Source organism: Pongo pygmaeus, chromosome 19 (genome assembly GCF_028885625.2).
Source record: "Pongo pygmaeus isolate AG05252 chromosome 19, NHGRI_mPonPyg2-v2.0_pri, whole genome shotgun sequence".
NCBI classification, from domain to species: Eukaryota; Metazoa; Chordata; class Mammalia; order Primates; family Hominidae; genus Pongo; species Pongo pygmaeus.
The window spans coordinates 77,578,390-77,598,293 of record NC_072392.2 but is presented as its reverse complement, the minus strand read 5'-3'; the positions used below and the strand labels follow the sequence as shown (position 1 = coordinate 77,598,293).

Below are 19,904 nucleotides of genomic sequence, written 5' to 3'. Positions count from 1 at the left end.
GTGGTCTGTTACTTTAAGCTTTAAAAAGTTTCATATAACCTTAATGGATATTTTGATGTTAATTTGTGTTTACCTTTGAGCTTTTAAAATGAAAACTAAATGTATGTTTGAATCAACGCCATTTAAAATAAATTTCTGGGCTGCGCATGCTGTAATCCCAGCACTTTGGGAGGCTGAGGCAGGCAAATTGCTTGAGGCCAGGAGTTCGAGACTAGCCTGGCCAACATGGCGAAACCCTATTTCTGCTAAATAAATAAATAAATAAATTGGCTTGGCATGGTGGCTCATGCCTGTAATCCCAGCACTTTGGAAGTCCGAGGCGGGCAGATCACGAAGTCAGGAGATCAAGACCATCCTGGCTAACACAGTGAAAACCCTGTCTCTACTACAAATACAAAAGTTAGCCGGGCGTGGTGGCATTTGCCTATAGTCCTAGCTACTGGAGAGGCTGAAGCAGGAGAATCGCTTGAACCTGGGAGGTGGAGGTTGCAGTGAGCTGAGATTGCGCCACTGTGCTCCAGTCTGGGTAACAGAATGAGACTCTGTCTCAAAAAAAAAAAAAAACAACAACAAAACCAACCAAACAAAAATTAGCTGAGCCTGGTAGTGCATGCCTGTAATACCAGTTTCTTGGGAGGCCGAGGCACAAGAATTGCTTGAACCCAGGGGGCAGAGGTTGCAGTGAGTTGAGATCATGCCACAGCACTCCAGCCTGGGCGACACAGCAAGACTCTGTCTCAAAAAAATAAAAAATAAAGTAAATTTCTGATTAAATATTTTGAATTTTATTTTAAAATGCAGTAAGTATGAAATTTAAAAGAAAAAAATGCAGTTAAAAATAGCCTACCTCGGCCGGGCACGGTGGCTCACGCCTGTAATCCCAGCACTTTGGGAGGCCGAGGCGGGCAGATCACAAGATCAGGAGTTCAAGACCAGCCTGGCCAATATGGTGAAACCCCATCTCTACTAAAAATACAAAAATTAGCCAGGCGTGGTGGTGGGTGCCTGTAGTCCCAGCTACTCAGGAGGCTGAGGCAGGAGAATCTCTTGAACCCGGGAGGCGGAGGTTGCAGTGAGCCCAGATAGTGCCACTGCACTCCAGCCTAGGTGACAGAGCGAGACGCCGTCTCAAAAAAAAAAAAAAAAAAGAAATGGGTGTCTAAGAGATATGAGAGGTAGGCTTTTTTTTTTTTTTTTTTTTTGTTTGAGATGGAGTCTCGCTCTTTCACCCAGGCAGAGTGCAGTGGTGCTGTCTCGGCTCACTGCAAGCTCCGCCTCCTGGGTTCACACCATTCTCCTGCCTCAGCCTCCCGAGTAGCTGGGACTACAGGCGCCCGCCACCATGCCTGGCTAATTTTTTGTATTTTTAGTAGAGACGAGGTTGCACCATGTTAGCCAGGGTGGTCTCGATCTCCTGACCTCGTGATCCGCCCACCTCAGCCTCCCAAAGTGCTGGGATTACAGGCGTGAGCCACCGCGCCCGGCCTTAGACACCCATTTCTAAGAGTTAACTTCTACTACAAGCTTCTAATGTATTCCAGAGCTGCTCTGTACATGTTTTTTAGTTTATTTAGTTTTGAAAATTAACATGCAGTAGTATTGACTTATTTGATATGGATTTCTATGAATTTATTTTTTGATAGAAATATATATTTTTAATTTTACTTTAAGTTCTGGGATACATGTGCAGAACATGCAGGTTTGTTGCCTAGGTATACATGTGCCATGGTGGTTTGCTGCACCTACGAACCCGTCATCTAGGTTTGGTTTGTTTTTTTTTTTTTTTGAGATGGAGTCTGGCTCTGTCGCCTAGGCTGAAGTGCAGTGGTGTGATCTCGGCTCATGGCAACCTCTGCCTCCTGCATTCAAGCAATTCTCCTGCCTCAACCTCCTGAGTAGCTGAGATTACAGGCGCTTGCCACCACACCCAGCTAATTTTTTTGTATTTTTAGTAGAGACGGAGTTTCACCATGTTGGCCAGGCTGGTCTTGAACTCCTGACTTTGTGATCCACCTGTCTTGGCCTCCCAAAGTGCTGGTATTACAGGCGTGACCCACTGCACCCAGCCTCATCTAGGTTTTAAGTCCCGTATGCATTAGGTATTTGTCCTAATGCTCTCCCTCCCCTTGCCCCCCAACTGCTGACGGGCCCCGGTGTATAATGTTCCCCTCCCTGTGTCCATGTGTTCTCATTGTTCAGCTCCCACTTAAGAGTGAGAACATGGGGTTATTTATTTTTGAGACAAGAATCTCACTCTGTCGCCCAGGCTGGAGTGCAGTGGCGACACCTTGGCTCACTGCAACCTCTGCCTTGTAGGTTCAAGCGATTCTCCTGCCTCAGCTTCCTGAGGATCTGGATCTCAGGTGTGTACTACCACACCCAGCTAATTTTTGTATTTTTAGTAGAGATGGGGTTTCTCCATGTTGGCCAGTCAGGCCTCAAACTCCTGACCTCAAGTGATCTGCCTGCCTTGGTATCCCAAAGTGCCGGGATTACAGGTGTAAGCCACCATGCCCAGCGTAGTTCTATGAATTTTAACACATTTATAGATTCTTATAACTGCCACCACAATCTGCCTGTGGAACAGGATTTGAATTTAAGTATTCAAAAAATACATTTTTTAGAGGTGAAATACAGAAATATTTAGCCTGTTTTCACCATTTTTCAAAAAATTTAAGTACAATTAAGATACAGTGAAATTCGCCCATTTACATGTACAGTTCATCAGCACCATAAGATGGTGAAAAAAAAGTACAATTTGAGTATTGACAAAATACATCATAGTGCAGCCACCACAACAACCAGTGTATAGCTTCTGACAATCACTGATCTTTTTCTTTTCTTTAGCTTTGTTTTTCCCAGAATGTCCTATATATGGAAGCCTTTTGAGTATGGCTTCTTTTCACTTAGCATAATGAATTTGAGATTCATCTCTGTTACTACTTGAATGAATAATTTGTTGTTCTTTTTAGTGCCGAGTAATATCTCATTGTATGGGGTATACCATAGTTTTTAAAGTTCATTTCTCAATTGACATTTGGATAATTTCTAGCGTACAAATAAAGTTGTTAAAAACATTCACAGACAGGTGTTTTAAGTTGAGTGTACTATTTTATGTTCCCACCAGTAATGTATGAAAGTTGCTCATCTGAAATTTTATCAGAGGAGGGCTAACGCCTGTAATCCCAGCACTTCGGGAGGCTAATTTGGGCAGATTGAGCCCAAAAGTTCGAGACCAGCCTGGGCAATACGGCAAAACCCCATCTCTACCAACAATACAAGAATTAGCTTGGTGTAGTGGTGTGCACCTCTAGTCCCAGCTGCTCGGGAGCCTGAGATGGGAAGGATTGCTTAAGCCCCAAGGAGGATTGAGGCTGGAGTGAGCCATGATGGTGCCACTGCATTCCAGCCTGGACAACTAAGAGAGACCCTGTCTCCAAACAAATAAGAAGTGGTATTAGTTTTTTTTGTTTGGTTTTTTTTGTTTGTTTGTTTGTTTTGAGACTGGAGTCTCACTCTGTCACCCAGGTTGGAGTGCAGTAGCGTGATGTCGGCTTACTGCAACCTCTGCCGCCCAGGTTCAAACGATTCTCCTGCCTCAGCCTCCTGAGTAGCTGGGATTACAGGCGCCTGCCATTGTACCCAGCTAATTTTTTTTTTTTTTTTTTTGTCCTTGTTGCCCAGGCTGGAGTGCAATGGCGCAATCTCAGCTCACTGCAACCTCCTCCTTCCGGGTTCAAGCGATTCTCCTGCCTCAGCCTCCCGAGTAGCTGGGATTACAAGCATGAGCCACCACGCCTGGCTAATTTTTTATTTTTATTTTAGTAGAGACGAGGTTTCTGCATGTTGGTCAGGCTGGTCTTGTACTCCCGACCTCAGGTGATCTGCCCTCCTTGGCCTCCCAAAGTGCTGGGATTATAGACGTGAACCACCGCGCCTGGCCAATTTTTGTATTTTTTAGTAGAGACGGAGTTTCACCATGTTGGCCAGGCTGGTCTTGAACTCCTGACTTCGTGATTCTCCCGCCTCGGCCTCCCAAATTGCTGGGATTACAGGCATGAGCCACTGCGCCCTGCCGCATTTTTTTTTTAAATGCCATTTTAATAGGCATGTGATGGTAATACATTGTGATTCTAGTTTGTATTTCCTTAATGGCTAATAATCTTGAATGTGTTTTCATGTGCTTACTTGCCACCTGTATATCATTCATGAAATGTTTAAATTTTATGCCCACTTTAAAAATTGCGTTGTTTTTTTCCCCTCTTTTGAGAATTCTGTATATTTTCTGGATACAAGTTTTTAATCAGGTATGGATTTCTTTAGCATTCATTGGTTTCTGATTTTTTTTGAAAAGGAATAAGATTTGTAAATATTTTCTCCCAGTCCAGCCTATCAATTTTTTTTTTTTTTTTTTTTGAGATGGAGTCTTGCTCTGTCACCCAGGCTGGAGTGCAGTGGCACGATCTCGGCTCACTGCAACCTCTGCCTCCTGGGTTCAAGCAGTTCTCCACCCTCAGCCTCCTGAGTAGCTGGGATTACAGGCATGCACCACCACGCTCGGCTAATTTTTGTATTTTTAGTAGAGACAGGGTTTCACCATGTTGGTCAGGCTGGTCTCCAACTCCTGACCTCGTGATCTACCTGCCTCGGCCTCCCAAAGTGCTAGGATTACAGGCGTGAGCCACCTTGCCCAGCCATCAATTTTTTATTCCATATATTGATTGTGCTTTGGGGTTGTCTCTACGAAAATATTTGCCTAGCCTGTGGTCACAAAGATTTTTCTCTTGTATTTTTTCTTCTAGAATATATCATTTTCAGTTTTACATTTAGGTCTGCAGTGCATTTTGAGTTCTTTTTTTATTCAAAGTATGGATTGAAGCTCTTTTGTTTTGCTTGCATATGGACACCTAGTTCTAGCACCGTTAATTGAAAACATTAAAATTTCTCTGTTGAATTGTCTGTATTATTAATCCTGATTTGTATTGCATCTGACAGATCCAGAATGATTTGAAAACTTAATTAGCTAACTGTATTTAGAAATTTGTTAAATGTCTTATTTGGAACCTGGCATTTGCTGACAGTAGTTTGTAATCTACAGAAGGGTTTTCTAAAATAACTTTAAGCCTAAGATTAAAAGAAGATTTTGCTAATGATTCATTATCTTTTTGGAAAAACTTGTGTGATTTTTCATGCAGCAAGGATGAGCTGAAATGGTTTTTCCTAGAAGGTGCCCATTTTCTTTTTTGTAGAATTACTTGGTAGTTCTCTAATAATCTGTGTTTGTGCTTTAAATGTCATCTTTGATAGTGATATATTTTGGGGCAATTCTCTTTTTGTTTAAAACCATCACATAGTTGTCCTAAGTTAAGTACTCTAGGCCAGGCTTGATGGCTTACGCCTGTAATCCCAGAACTTTTAGAGGCAGAGGCAGGAGGATCACTTGAGCCCAGGAGTTTGAGACCATCTAAATCAAAATAAAAAACAGCCGGGCGTGATGGTGCATGCCTGTTGCCCTAGCTACTTGGGAGGCTGAGGTAGGAGGATTGCTTGAGCCCAGGAGTTAAGGTTACAGTAAGCTGTGATGGCTTCCACTGCACTCCAGCCTGGGTGACGGAGAGAGACTCTGTCTCTAAACAAACAAACTCAAGGTTTAATTACTTTAAAAAAATAGTACATAGTTATTGTTAGGATGAGGTTTTTTGTTTTTTTTGTTTTTGAGACAGACTCTTGGTTTGTTACCCAGTCCTGAATGCAGTGGCTCAGTCAGCTCACAGCAGTCTTGAACCCCTGGGCTGAAGTGATCCTCCTGCCTCAGCCTCCCGAGTAGCTAGGACTGTAGGACTAGGACTATAGGTACACACCACCACGCCCATCTAGTTTTTTTGTATAGACAAGGTCTTGCTCGCTATGTTGCCCAAGTTGATGTCCAACTTCCTGGCCTCCAGCAGTGCTCCCACTTCAGCCTCCCAAAGTGCTGGAATTATAGGCATGAGCCACTGTGCCTGGTTTATTCCTGTATCATTAAATTGTATAGACCTGTAGAGTGAAAGAATCGATATTCAGCTGTACATTGGCGTTCTGTACTATAATGAGGTTTGAGTTAATCTCAGTATTTGGATATTTATTATTTAGTAATTTAGAAGTACTTTGCAATTAACACCTTTAAAGTAACTTAAAATGTTCAGTGTTGCAGTAGAAATTAAAATGCCAAGAAGCAGGTGTTTGGAGGTAAATTGAAGACAGACTTTCAGCCTGGGCCTGGTGGCTCACATCTGTAATCTCAGCACTTTGGGAGGCTGAGGCGGGCAGATCACTTGAGGTCAGGAGTTCAAGATCAGCCTGGCCAACATGGTGTGACCCCCCCACCACCACCCCATCTCTACTAAAAATACAAAAATTAGCCAGGTGTGGTGGCATGTGCCTGTAATCCCAGCTACTCCAGAGGCTGAGGCGGGAGAATCCCTTGAATCTGGGAGGCCTTGTTTGCAGTGAGCTGAGATGGCACCACTGCGCTCTAGCCTGGGCGACAGACCAAGACTCCATATCAAACAAAACAAAACAAAAAGACTTTCAGGATTAATAGCTGTTTTTAATTTTTTAAAATCATTTGTTGATGACTGCTTTTTTTCATTCCTGAAATACCCACTCTCAAGTCCTTTTTTTTTTTTTTGTCTTTGGAAAACATACTCCTCCTGTCCATTGCTATTCCATTTTTCTTCTTTTTTTCTCTTTCTTTCTTTGGATAGACTTTGCCATACAATTTTATTTTTATTATTTTTATTGTGGTAAAATATGTGTAACATAAAATTTATCACTTTAACTATTTTAAAGTGTATAGTCCAAGCCAAGTGTAGTGGTGTGGTGCCTGTAGTTCCAGCTGGTCAAGAGGCCGAGGCTGGGCTCCTTGAGCCTAGGAGTTTGAAGGCAGCCTGGGCAACATAGTGAGACCCCCTTCTCTTAAAAAAAAGTATACAGTTCAGTGGCATTAAGTACATTAACAATATTGTACGACTATCACCACCACCATCTTGTTCTAGAACTTGTTCATCACTGCCACACAATTTTAGCACCTAATTGTTCCCTAGTGTTTGGCTGCCATGTTAAGTTATTGGTGTAAGAGAGAAACAAGACTCAGTTCTTGTCCTAAAGGACTTCACAGTCTAGTGAGAGAAACGTAATACTTACTATACAATTTGGCAAATTACCTGTTAGAGTTCCCCATCATTAGATTTTATTCATTGAATTAGAATTTTAATTTTACCTTGAAAAGGCAAAGTAACTTTTTGTTAGGTTAACATTCAAGTTATCATATCTTTCCACACACTGAATTCATTTAGGCTAGACCAAAAGACTGAAGTCTTTAGTCTTTTGATTTAGGTCATTGTGGGACTCACAAATCCTGATGCCCTATACTTTAAGACAAGAAGGGAACCAGAAAATTGATATTTTGATTTAAAAGCAAATTATGAGCTATTCCTTCCTGATGAAGCAAGGAGATCTGTGAAAACTATGATTACAGATAACTTCTTAGTTGTCTGCAGCTATCATTTGTTGAAACTGTTTTTACTTATTCTAGCTGCAGTGACAACTTGCTTGATTATGATCAAATACATCATTATACAAGCATGTTTATCTCCTTTGCGGATCATCTTGAGAGATAGTTGCTTTGGAAACTGTCAAGAACTTATTTTTAATTTCTTGAAAAGCTGGGAGGTATCAGTTGATTTAAAGTTTAATGTCAGGAGATTTAGTTTAAAATAATGTTACCAGATTGAGCAGTATTTATTAAAAAATAGATTTTATTTTCATTACTATGGCTTGTTTTCTTCATTATTAAAGATTTAATGCAATATTGCTTATAAAAAAGTAAAACAGGCTGGGCGCGGTGGCTCACGCCTGTAATCCCAGCACTTTGGGAGGCTGAGGTGGGCGGATTGCCTGAGCTCAGGAGTTTGAGACTACCCTGGGCAACGTGGTGAAACCCTGACTCTACTAAAATATAAAAAATTAGCCAGGCATGGTGGCGCACACCTGTAGTCCCAGCTACTTGGGAGACTGAGGCATGAATATCACTTGAGCCTGGGAGGCAGAGGTTGCGGTGAGATGAGATTGTGACACTGTACTCCAGCTTGGGCTACAGAGTGAGACTTTGTCTCAAAAAAAAAAGGTAAAACAGCATGGCTCTTTGTAAGACTCTGTAGTCTTCCTAATGTAGTCAGTCTAAAAGAGTTGGTGTCCCAAATGGTTGATAGTGTTTTAGTTTAGAATTTCAACACTTGTTAGGAGAATAAAAGTTCAGATTACTAGGCCTAGATTCCTAAAAAGTTGTGTTTTGTTTTGTTTGAAATAGGATCTCATTCTGTCACCCAGGCTTGGAGTGCAGTGGCTTGATCACAGCTCACTGCAGCCTCGACCTCCTTGGCCTAAGTGATCCTCCCATCACAGCCCCCTAAGTAGCTGGGACTACAGGCTCACACCACAATGTGTGACTAATTAAAAAAAATTTTTTTTGTAGAAACAGGGTCTCACTGTATTGCCCAGGCTGGTCTTAAACTCTTGTCCTCAAGTGATCTTCCCGCCTCAGCCTCCCAAAGTGCTGGGATTACAGGTGTGAGCCACTGTGCCCAGCTCTAATACATTTTTATAAAGTTTTGTTTGTTTGTTTGTTTGTTTGTTTTTGAGATGGAGTCTTGCTCTGTCTCCCAGGCTGGAATGCAGTGGTGCGATCTCAGCTCACTGCAAGCTCCGCCTCCCAGGTTCACACCGTTCTCCTGCCCCAGCCTCTTGAGTAGCTGGGACTACAGGCACCTGCCACCACGCCCAGCTAATTTTTTGTATTTTTAGTAGAGATGGGGTTTCACCATGTCAGGATGGTCTCGATCTCCTGGCCTCGTGATCCACCTGCCTCGGCCTCCCAAAGTGCTGGGATTACAGGCATGAGCCACCGCGCCTGGCCTTTTATTAAGTTTTTTCTTTTTTTTTTTTTTTTCTTTTTTGAGATGGAGTCTCGTTCTGTTGCCCAGGCTGGAGTGTGGTGGCCCAGTATCAGCTCACTGCAACCCCCACCTCCCGGGTTCAAGCGGTTCTCCTGCCTCAGCCTCCTGAGTAGCTGGGACTACAGGCGCACGCCACCACAGCCAGCTAATTTTTTGTAATTTTAGTGGAGACGGAGTTTCATTATTTTGGCCAGGCTGGTCTCGAATTCCTGACCTCAGGTGATCCACCTGCCTCAGCCTCCTGAAGTGCTGGGATTACAGGCGTGAGCCACCACGCCTGACCCATTTTTATAAATTTTTAAAAAGTTGGAATTTGTGGTGTGGTTTTGATTGTCTACTGAAAATGAATGATTGCAGTGTCCTTTTAGGTTAAAAAAAAAAGTTAAAAATAACCCTTAGTTTGGTTAAGCTGTTAATAAATTTGACACTTAACTGCTTTTGAAAAATAACTGTAATCATCTTTTTTCAGGGTAATCACTTTGATCAGTATGAGGAAGGACACTTGGAAATTGAACAAGCATCACTTGACAAGCCTATAGAATCGGTAAGATAATCAGTGCTTAATTTCGGGTCTTAGCTAGTTAGGTAGTGTTCGTGTGACACTTGATGTGAGTGAAGTTAAACTTATTAATAACCAATAGTACAGTTTAGAGTTGTTTTCTTGCATGCCATACAGTAATCAATTAAAGCTTGGGATGTAATCTAATATTTAATATGTTGGGAAATCAGTCCAAAAAATCTAGAAACACATTAGAATTTTGATGGCAAAATATCTTTTTGGCCCATACCGATACTTTGTTGAAGGTAGCAAGTTAAAGTTTAGTATTTTGTGAATTGAATAAAGGAGTAAAATGTATTTTGATCCTTTATAGCTTCACCTTTCCTGGGCAATATAATTATGTATGAAATGTTCCTACATAAGTAGAATATGTATGGAAATTTTTTTTTTAAATGTTATATTAGAAACATTTAAGGAGTAATATGTTTTATTTACCAGACTGTTGTGAAACATGGCAAGTTTGGTCTCTGTAGCTTAAGAAATGTCTGGTTTTTGTCAAAAGCTGATTATTTCTATCTTTTCACACTGCTTAGTTTTGCACACTGATGATATCAAGCAATAGAACAAGGAGATTTATTTACCTGGCTCTTAGTTTGGAAAAAACTTCTTAATTTTTGAACATTATTTTCATTTTGAAAAACCCATTATTTTTAAATAACACAGTCTATTGTTAAAATGTCTAAACTTGTCATTATTGTCAGCAGTTACTATTTGTGCTGAAGTGTACATATTTAATAAGGATTTCAGTGAGTTATTGGTAAAACTTGAGTGGGGGAAAAAAGTCAAAAAGGGAATCTTAATCTTTATAACCATCATGACAAGCCCCCCCCCCCCCCCCCTTCCCCTTAAGAAACACTAGCTTCTTCCTCAGGAAAATAAGAAGGCAACTTAGAGAATATGGATATTTTAACTTTAGCTTTTATTTTCAAAACTGCAACATAGTAAAGGATCAACATATATTTATGTTCCTAATTAGGTTGGTGTTGTGTGTGTTTGTATGTGTGTTTAGATGTTTACAGAAATTTACACAACTTGGGGTGTTCGACATTTTTCTTCCACAGCAGTTGGCCCATATTAGCTAAGCAGCCATGATCTGGTTTGTATTGCACGGTCTGCCTTTTTTTAATTTCTTCTCTAGGGTTTCTTTCTCCCCACCTCCCCTTCTTATTTCTGTCTTTCTGGTCCAGTGAACACTGCATATAGTACCTTCTGTCTTAATGTGCTGGCATGATGCTAGACTTAGGCATGGCAGTAATTGATGACGCATGTGATAATGCTGCAGAGGGAGAATTCTCATCTGATATTTCACTGAAAGCCTAGTCTTGTGTTTTGACATAAGGATAAAATGCCAAGCCCACTTTGCTAAGTTAAAAATCACTGGTTTTAGGCCGGGCGCAGTGGCTCAACGCCTGTAATCCCAGCACTTTGGGAGGCCGAGGTGGGTGGATCACGAGGTCAGGAGATCGAGACCATCCTGGCTAACACGGTGAAACCCCATCTCTACAAAAAATGTAAAAAATTAGCCGGGCATGGTGGCAGGCGCCTGTAGTCCCAGCTACTCGGGAGGCTGAGGCAGGAGAATGGCGTGAACCCGGGAGGCAGAGCTTGCAGTGAGCCGAGATCGCGCCTCTGCACTCAGCCTGGGCAACAGAGCGAGACTCTGTCTCAAAAAAAAAAAATCACTGGTTTGTGCCTTGTTCTGTATTATTTTGGGGATTATGACAAGGCAGAATTTTGTAATGAAATCTGTATGCTAGACAGTATCTTGTATTTGCAAACTAATTTAATTTTTCCATTTCAATTTACAAAACTGGAGGGTCTGGCCGGGTGTGGTGGCTCAAGCCTGTAATCCCAGCACTTTGGGAGGCTGAGACAGGTGGATCATGAGGTCAGGAGTTCGAGACCAGCCTGGCCAAGATGGTGAAACCCTGTCTCTACTAAAAATACAAAAATTAGCCGGGCGCAGTGGTAGGCACCTGTAGTCCCAGCTACTCGGGGCTGATGCAGAGAATGGCTTGAACCCGGGAGGCGGAGGTTGCAGTGAGCCGAGATCATGCCACTGCACTCTAGCCTGGGTGACAGAGCGAGACTCCATCTCAAAAACAAACAAACAAAAAAACAAAAACAAAAAAACCAGGAGGGTCTAAGTTTAAGACAGAGCTGTCAGAATCAACTCCCCAGTACCATATTCTACAAGGTGCATGGTTGGTTAATAGTCTTACACAAGCTATAATTCTGTGGATACTCAACAGTAGCAGTAAATTTAGATGAAATTTGCAACCTAGTATTCATTATTATGATACACAACAAATATTTTTTAAACCACTAAATTAAATGATATTTAACATTTTTTAAGCCTAGAGGGCTACACTGAAATATTTTTGGAAATTTCATTCCTATGGCACATGAGGCTAATGCTATTTTACCTCTCATAATGTCCAGGACTTTTTCTGCCACATATAGGGAGAACAGTATCAGAAGGCAGTCTAATTGAGTAATCATTGTTGAATAATCTCATTCAGTGGGAGTAGAATTGATAATATGCCTTATTTATTAAGTAGTGCTACCTTCGTCACTTAAAATAGCAAACAGTATATAGTACTCAGGCTGGATATATAATTTTTTAAAATAAATGAATTTTCAGAAATGTATATTAGTAATTACACTTCTAATGAAAATTTACTTCTGAAAGATAAATATATGCATTATTTGTGATGTGATAGTTTAGGTTGTAGGAGAGAACTTCATGGCCTACATTGTATTAGGTAGAAATAGGACGCAGGATCTGGGAGAATAAACAAAGATGCAAGAAAAAATAAGAAAAAATAAAAGAATTGACACACAAGATAAGAGGGATCTTATTTCTGTTGCCTGATCATTCATGAGTAAAATTTTAAGTGTTTTTCTCTTTTTTCAACATTTTTTTTTTTTTTTTTTTACTTTTTTTGGTCACAGAAAATGTTAAGTTTTAAGAGAAACTCCTACAGTGATTGGCATCAAAGTAGATAGTGTTCCCTGCCTCCCACCAAACAAAAGAAGTCCCTTATCACCTAAGGAATGCCCACTAAATAATAAGTAAATATTTAATTACATGGCTGGCTGGCTATATTAAGCTGTTTTGTTTTTAGGGGGAAATGGTGTTACTTCTAACACAGAAAGAGTGCTGAATTAAAATCTTTCTCTGCAGCAATATCTATTGAGAGGTGCTGACTGTTTTGCTACAGCATGCAACTCAAAAGTGGCTGAAAATATGCAGCTTTGGGAGTCTACAGATCATTGCAGGAGCTAAAGGTCTAGTCATTTTTTTTTAACCAAAGGTAATCTGCAGCAGCTGGTAACCGTGGAAGTCTCTGCACAGGTTTGTGCCAAGAATATGCCTGTGTGAAGGGTTATTGTGAGTATAGGATTAAGGTCTTTTTATTTTGTAGTAGGCTAAATTTTATGCAAACCAGCAAGATGGGAAATGAGACATGAAGATGCAATAATGTATTATGCTTTTAGTGAACTTCTGAAGCCTAGATTTGTTAGTGAGATATTGGTATTTCAATTTTAATAGGTAAATGTTGAAAATATATCAAAATCCAGCATTTATAAAGCGTTTAATAATATTTTTTGAAAAGTTTTATTTTCCCTTATTTACTTCAACCAACCAGATATCTTTCAATGAGATTTTTCCTCAAGAATAAAACATCTTTTTAAGAAAATTATATAAGAATTGCTAAACAACTTATCTCTATTAAAAACAAGTTGAAAAGTGTTAACATTTTATCCCTATTACGAAAAGCTTTGAATTTGAATTTTAAAAATTGTTATTGCTTTATGAGATATTTAGGTCTCAAATGTTATAATTATAACCTCCACTTACTTAAAGACAAAATATTTACAAAACAAAGCTTGATCTAAAGCCATAGCTCCATCTAGGATTCAATCACAGAAGAATTAATTGATGTTATTTAGGATATATGGTCCTTTATGGCCTTTATCATAGTTAGAAGATGAGGAATAGGGCGCAGGGGCTCACGCCTGTAATCCCAGAACTTTGGGATGCTGAGGTGGGCAAATCACGAGGTCAGGAGTTCGAGAACAGCCTGACCAACGTGATGAAACCCTGTCTCTACTAAAAATACAAAAAGTAGCCAGACGTGGTGGCACATGCCTGTAATCCCAGCTACTCAGGAGGCTGAGGCAGGAGGATCGCTTGAACCTGGGAGGCAGAGGTTGCAGTGATTCGAGATCACGCCACTGCACTCCAGCCTGGGTGACAGAGCAAGATTCCGTCTCAAAAAAAAAAAAAAAAAAAAAAAGCACCGGATGCAGTGGCTCACGCCTACAATCCCAGCACTTTGGGAGGCCAAGGCGGGTGGATTACAGGGTCAGGAGATAGACCATTCTGGCTAACACGGTGAAACCCCATGTCTACTAAAAATACAAAACTTAGCCGGGTGTGGTGGCACACGCCTGTAGTCCCAGCTACTCGGGAGGCTGAGGCAGGAGAATTGCTTGAACCCAAGATCATGCCACTGCATTCCAGCCTGGGTGACAGAGCGAGACTCCATCTCAAAAAAAAAAAAAAAAAAAAAAAGATGAGGGATCAGATGGGAGAATGACTTTAAGCTATATAGAAGGCAAAATGCCTGCATCATAGACTTAAAACATGTTGTTATTGTTGTGGTTGGAAGTGCAACTACCCATCAGCCGTTAGTCGGTCCTTGCTCTACCTGACTGATTAAAATTCTTTCTTTATGGTTGTCAGGATGACCTAACAGTTTTAAAAATTAATGTAAGCTTCAAACTCCAGTTGCTGATGTTTAGTTTGCACATCTTAAGGATTTGGAAGTATATGTATAATTGGGTTTTGTCATGTTGCATATCTGTCTAGATCTGTGGACTCCACTAGTTCCAAACTGTAACTCTTTATAAGACTGCTGATTTGATATTTAGCAGTGACCATATGTGGACTGCACTAGAAATAATGTGCTTCTTGGAGCTGAATGGTGTAGCATTACTATATGGCTTTTCTCTCTAGTCTTCATTGTGTCATCTGTAGTGAGCTATAGAGTTTTTTTGTTTCGGGAATTTTTACAACTTGTTTGCATGGGTTCACCTAGTAGCATTGGTTCTTGCTTATAGTCTTTAATACACAATCAGCAAAGCTTACAATCCACTCAAGAGACTTACTATTTTGTCACTGTTGAAAATGGGCTAAATGATGTAAATTGAATGTGGCTGTCAACTAAAACAAAATTCAGTATAGAATTAGTATTCATCCAGTCATGGGCATACCTGTAGCATGGTTTTCTCTTGAGACATAATAGGCCATTTCCTACTGTAAAAACTTAACAGCCAGCTTCATACAATAAAGTAAATTTTTTCCTGTGTTTTGGCAGGCTCCCATCATACATGTGTATTGGTGGTGCTGTTACCAAAATGATCATTGTTACTGTGGTGGCATACAGCTTCATGGAGCAGAAAGTTTCTACTTGGTATTTAATTAATAAAATGTTGAGGAATGGCTGAAACAGTTAATAATGAAGTATTTTTAAATTGCTGGTATTGTGTTTTCAGCATATTGGTAGTTGTTTATAATACATATTTCTTGTTGTCAAAGATCTTCCCGCTTAAAAATTACATCCCTTTTCTCACGTGTTTATTAGAGAAGAACAAATGATGAAAATTAGCATTTTAATGATATATTTATGTGTAGAAATAGGGGAGAAAAAAAGGCCAACTGAGGTAATCTAGGTGAAAAAGTTTGTTTTCAGTTTAGCTACATGGTTTAACCAGAATTAGAAGAAGAACTTCAGTTCCAACCAAAGAAGAGGCCACACAGCCACCATTTTGGGGTCTTGAGCAGAGAGAGAAAACAAATAGGTGGTTTGTGAGAACTCTGAATTATGTAGAAAACCAGCTTTTCTACATAATAAATAAGCTTTGCCTTATTTATTAAAGTTAGGATTTCTTTGCGATTCTTCCATGTACATTTAAATTATATCAAGTTGAATTTAGAAGAAAAAAATTATAAGCAGCCTACCTCTATCATGCATCTTTGTTGTTAACCAGAGTTTTTAAAACGAAAAAAATTTCTGTAATTTATTTTTAGTTCTATGAGATTATAATTAAACCCCAAATTATATATTTAAAAAACAAAAACCAAAAGATTTTTAGTCATTATTATAGTAACTGAAATTAAGTAAAGAGTTACTTTTTTAAAAATTATTTTTAAAAATAATTACTACTTTGGAAATAAATTGGCTGGGCATGGTGGCTCACACCTGTAATCCCAGCACTTTGGGAGGCTGAGGTGGGAGGATCACTTGAGCCTTGCAGGTCAAGGATGCGGTGAGCTGTGACTGTGCTACTGCACCCCAGCCTGGGTGGCAGAGCGAGACCCTGTCTCAAAAAAAAAAAAAAGGAACAAAGAAATTTAGTGTTCATTGCCCTTGTTCTGTCTAGATTACCTGTTTGGGCCGTAAGCTACTTGTGCCAACTTGGTGTTATAAATAGCATCCATGGGCCAGTCGTGGTGGTTTATGCCTGTAATCTCAACACTTTGGGAAGCCAAGGCAGGCAGATCACTTGAGGTCAGGAGTTTGAGACCAGCCTGGCCAACGTGGTGAAACCCTGTCTCTACTAAAAATACAAAAAAAAAATTGGCTGGGTGTGGTGGTGCGCGTCTGTAGTCCCAGCTACTCAGGAGGTGGAGATTGTAGTGAGCTGAGATTGCCACTACACTCCAGCCTGAGCTACAGAGTGAGACTCCGTCTCAAAAAAAAAAAAAAAAAATCCTGGAGTAATTGGAATAATTTGCAAAAATTACAGTCATAAACAGTGAGAATAGATTGCTTGTTTCCCACAGACTGGTTATTGAGTTTCTTGTTCTTTCACAGAGATAGTTTTGATCATTTCAGAGGTAGACAAGTCTGGTTTGTTTTACTTTGTTGTAAATTATTTTGGTGTGCCTCCTTGTGTTAGCCATCATCCTTAAGCCTATTGGATTTTTGACGAGTGTTTATAAAACCTTTTTTTCTTTTATTGGTAGGAAGGGAGACCATACTGAATACTAGCCCTTCCTGCAGAGTCACAGAGCTGCCTTTTTTCCTCCAAAAGCAGGTAGTTTGAAATGATAGGAAAGGTCCGGTTTTTCTGTGTTGGTCGTTCATTTACCCTAGGAGGTTGGTGAAGGGAGGAGATTCTGGGAGATGTGTCTATTGTTTCTATTGCCTTTGTTATGATTGGAGGGACTTAGAGTGGCAAGTTAAATATTTTATTATAGTCCGTGAGAAAGTGGATTTAATTAAAGAACAGTTTTAACCTAAAGTTTTAGAAGAGAAGTGCCACTACCATTTTCTATCAATGATTTTTTTCTGAGAAGGTGACAGCCATCCTCTTGAGTGGTTTTGTAAAAGTGGTGCTAATGTGTATAACTTTAATTTTTTCTTTTTTTTCTCCCTCTCCCTTTAACATTTGCTTTTCCTTTCACTGTTGTCAGTCACAACACGCTGCTCTTGAATCTCTCAGCTGGTCTTGACTCGTGAATTTACTTATGCTTTCACTCTTTAATAAATACATTACTTGCAAGCAGTGAATTGAAAACAAGACAAAAAAAAAAACGACCATTAGTGATTGGACAGTTTCTTACTTTGTGTTACATTTAACTGTTCTTTTGACAGCCCAGTTTTTAAAGCCAGGTTCGTATGGAAATGCTTTCACTCCACTTGCACTGCTTTTGGAAATAGCATACTGCTTCATCTGTCTGTTTATTTTAGTGCATTCATAATATAACACAATCAGCATAATGTCTCATCTCCACTTAGCCAAAGATTGAGTTTTCTTTAAAAAAAGAAACAACAACAACAAAATGGGGGGGGAGCAACAATTTTTGTCAGCATTGTTTAATGCCTAAATCTTGGTGCCAAATATAGTTATGAGTCTGTTAAGAGATTAAACAATTATTTAATAAACCATATACTCTTAGAGTCATTCTGCTATCCTTGTCCTGTCTAGAATTATTCAGTTGTAGGAATTATGATATGAAATAAGGATTTTCTGCACAGGTAAGTTTGTTTTCATAGTAGTAAAATAAGGGCCTGTTTACCTTTTTGTTTCCTGCTAACATTACTTATATTGAGACTTTTAATCTTTTCTTTTTTAGGGGGTAATAAAGTTATAAATAGACACTGAACACTGGGTAAGGGAATGCTTTTCCTGGCAGTTCAGTTAGGAGTGGGGAAGGGAAGAAGCCCCAGCAGCAGTAGTGTTATATTAAATTTTTGTGATGTGTAGTAATGCGGAAGTCAGTGCTTGGGATCAGTAGTGTTTCTAATTATTTCAAATGGTATGGAGCAAAAATAACTTGCAGCAAACTTTTATGCACCATAATGATTTTATATGTATATTTGAAACAATATGTTTTGTTTTAGAAACAAATTTTTCATTATAATTTGCCTCCAGTTTTTGCTTTTAAAAAAGTATCCTGGGTTCATGCCTGTAATCCCAGTACTTTGAGAGGCTGAGGAGGGAGGATTGCTTGAGCCCAGGAGTTCTAGATCATCGTGGGCAACATAGTGAAACCTCATCTCTACAAAAAATAAAAAAATTATCCAGGCATAGTGATGTGTGCCCATACCTCCCAGGCTGAGGTGGGAGGATTGCTTGAGCCCGGGAGGTCAATGCTGCAGTTAGCTATAATTGCACCACTGTACACCAGCCTAGGCAGCAGAGCAAGAGGCTGTATCCAAAAAAAAAAAAAAAAAAAAAAAAAAGGTCCTAGTTTTCCCCCATCAATGAAATAATTAGCTGCTTAGCCCAGTTTTCCAGGTTGCATGCTGTCATAAACTTATAGAAGAAATGGTCCTTAAACAAACAAACAAACAGAGCATTTGGGAGGCTTAATCTTCTTCTAACTTCTGGTTAGGGAAGGTAACAGTAAAAAAATGTTTTTCTTTCCTCTATGAGTTCAAAGAGCACTTTATCATTGAATATGGAGATGCCAGACAGTTTAATGTGCAATATTTGGTTTTAATGCAGAAATTGATGGTTTAGTCAGCTTTATAAATTGATTTCAGGAAATATGGGATTTTCAAATGATTTACCTTTGTTTTCTGCTAACATTACTTATATTGTGACTTTTAATCTTCTCTGAATTAATACTATAAATTACATTTTAATACATATAGAATACTTTGTGTTTAGAATTTTTCAGTGTTGTCCATTGGGTGAATACCATCATTTTTTCTGATACAGTTAGTGCTTATTTTAGCCTTGTCTTGGTACTTCACAATAACTGTAAAAAGCAAAGAATTGGACAAAGAAACGGCTGCAGATGTTTCCAATACCTTGACCCCTTAAACGAAAGCTGACATTTAATTGTTGTTTCTAGCATTTTTTTCATGCAGTTTACATTGAAATACCTTTTCGAATGTGCTCCTGGGAAGATGAGACATTATGTATGTTGGTTTCTCCCCCTACATGCACTAATGGTTCTTTACTGTTAACTTATTGCTAGGCCTGTTTCATTCTAACATCTTAGCATTTTTGTTAGACTACATGTTGAAATGCATCACTCAGTCTGTGCTTGAGCTCATTTTATTTTTCTGTTTAATCAACTTAATTTCTTGTTTTACTAACCTCACTGTTTTTTCAGTTTAATATTGGCTGCATGCTAGTTAAATATTTATATTATATATATTATTATTATTTTTTTAAACCAATCAAGTCTAGCCTGGATTTTGCTCTGATTGTTTTTTCATTTCTAGTGGTGGGGCAGTCTTACACTTACAACTTACTTTGTATAATGAAAGCCTGACACATAAACAAAACAACTAAACACAATGTAGATTTTCTTTAAAAAAAAAATCTTAAAGTGGTGCTGTTTAGGTGGTGGATATGACTGTATAAGTACCTTGATTTTATGCTTTTTAGTGTAATTTTAAAACTTCATAAATGTATTCTTCCCCTTTTCCTTTTCCCCTTTTTCTCCATTTTAAAATGTTATATACAAAAGTTGCCCAGCACACCATCAGAAAGGACCCTTACCCCATATGTTCTTCCCATATAAAATACTAGCCAGCTTTTCTTTTTACATTAATGTCCCTCTTATTGGGCACATTTACCCTATTATTAGCACCTTTTTGCATGCATATATGTAGAAGTATTTCTTGCTCATCATCTGTTTAAATGTCTCTAGGAAGGGAAGAATATATTATTGGAATATTTTTGGTTTGTCTCTCTGTTCTGTCTGTCAGGATAATATTGGACACCGCTTACTCCAGAAACATGGGTGGAAGCTGGGCCAGGGATTGGGAAAATCTCTTCAGGGTAAGTGTTTACATTTATCAAAGAAAAAGGAA

General features: G+C 39.3%; 1 protein-coding gene across 9 annotated transcripts in view; it reads left to right on the top strand.

The window, feature by feature from the left end:
* Nucleotides 1-19,904, top strand: part of GPATCH8 (G-patch domain containing 8) — a 107,921-nt gene that overhangs the window by 19,203 nt on the left and 68,814 nt on the right. For 2 of the 9 annotated variants that reach the window (XM_054456377.2, XM_063656041.1), the window contains exons 1-4: nucleotides 9,466-9,540; nucleotides 10,617-10,651; nucleotides 17,226-17,243; nucleotides 19,800-19,872. Coding sequence is in view for 1 of the 9 variants with exons in the window: in XM_054456376.2 (XP_054312351.2) it covers nucleotides 9,466-9,540; nucleotides 19,800-19,872 (148 nt within the window). In the remaining 8 variants the exon portion in view is untranslated. Of the gene's footprint in view, nucleotides 1-9,459; nucleotides 9,541-10,616; nucleotides 10,652-17,225; nucleotides 17,244-19,799; nucleotides 19,873-19,904 lie in introns of those variants that run through there. The other 7 variants (XM_054456378.2, XM_063656039.1, XM_063656042.1 and 4 more) reach the window with 6 other exon arrangements.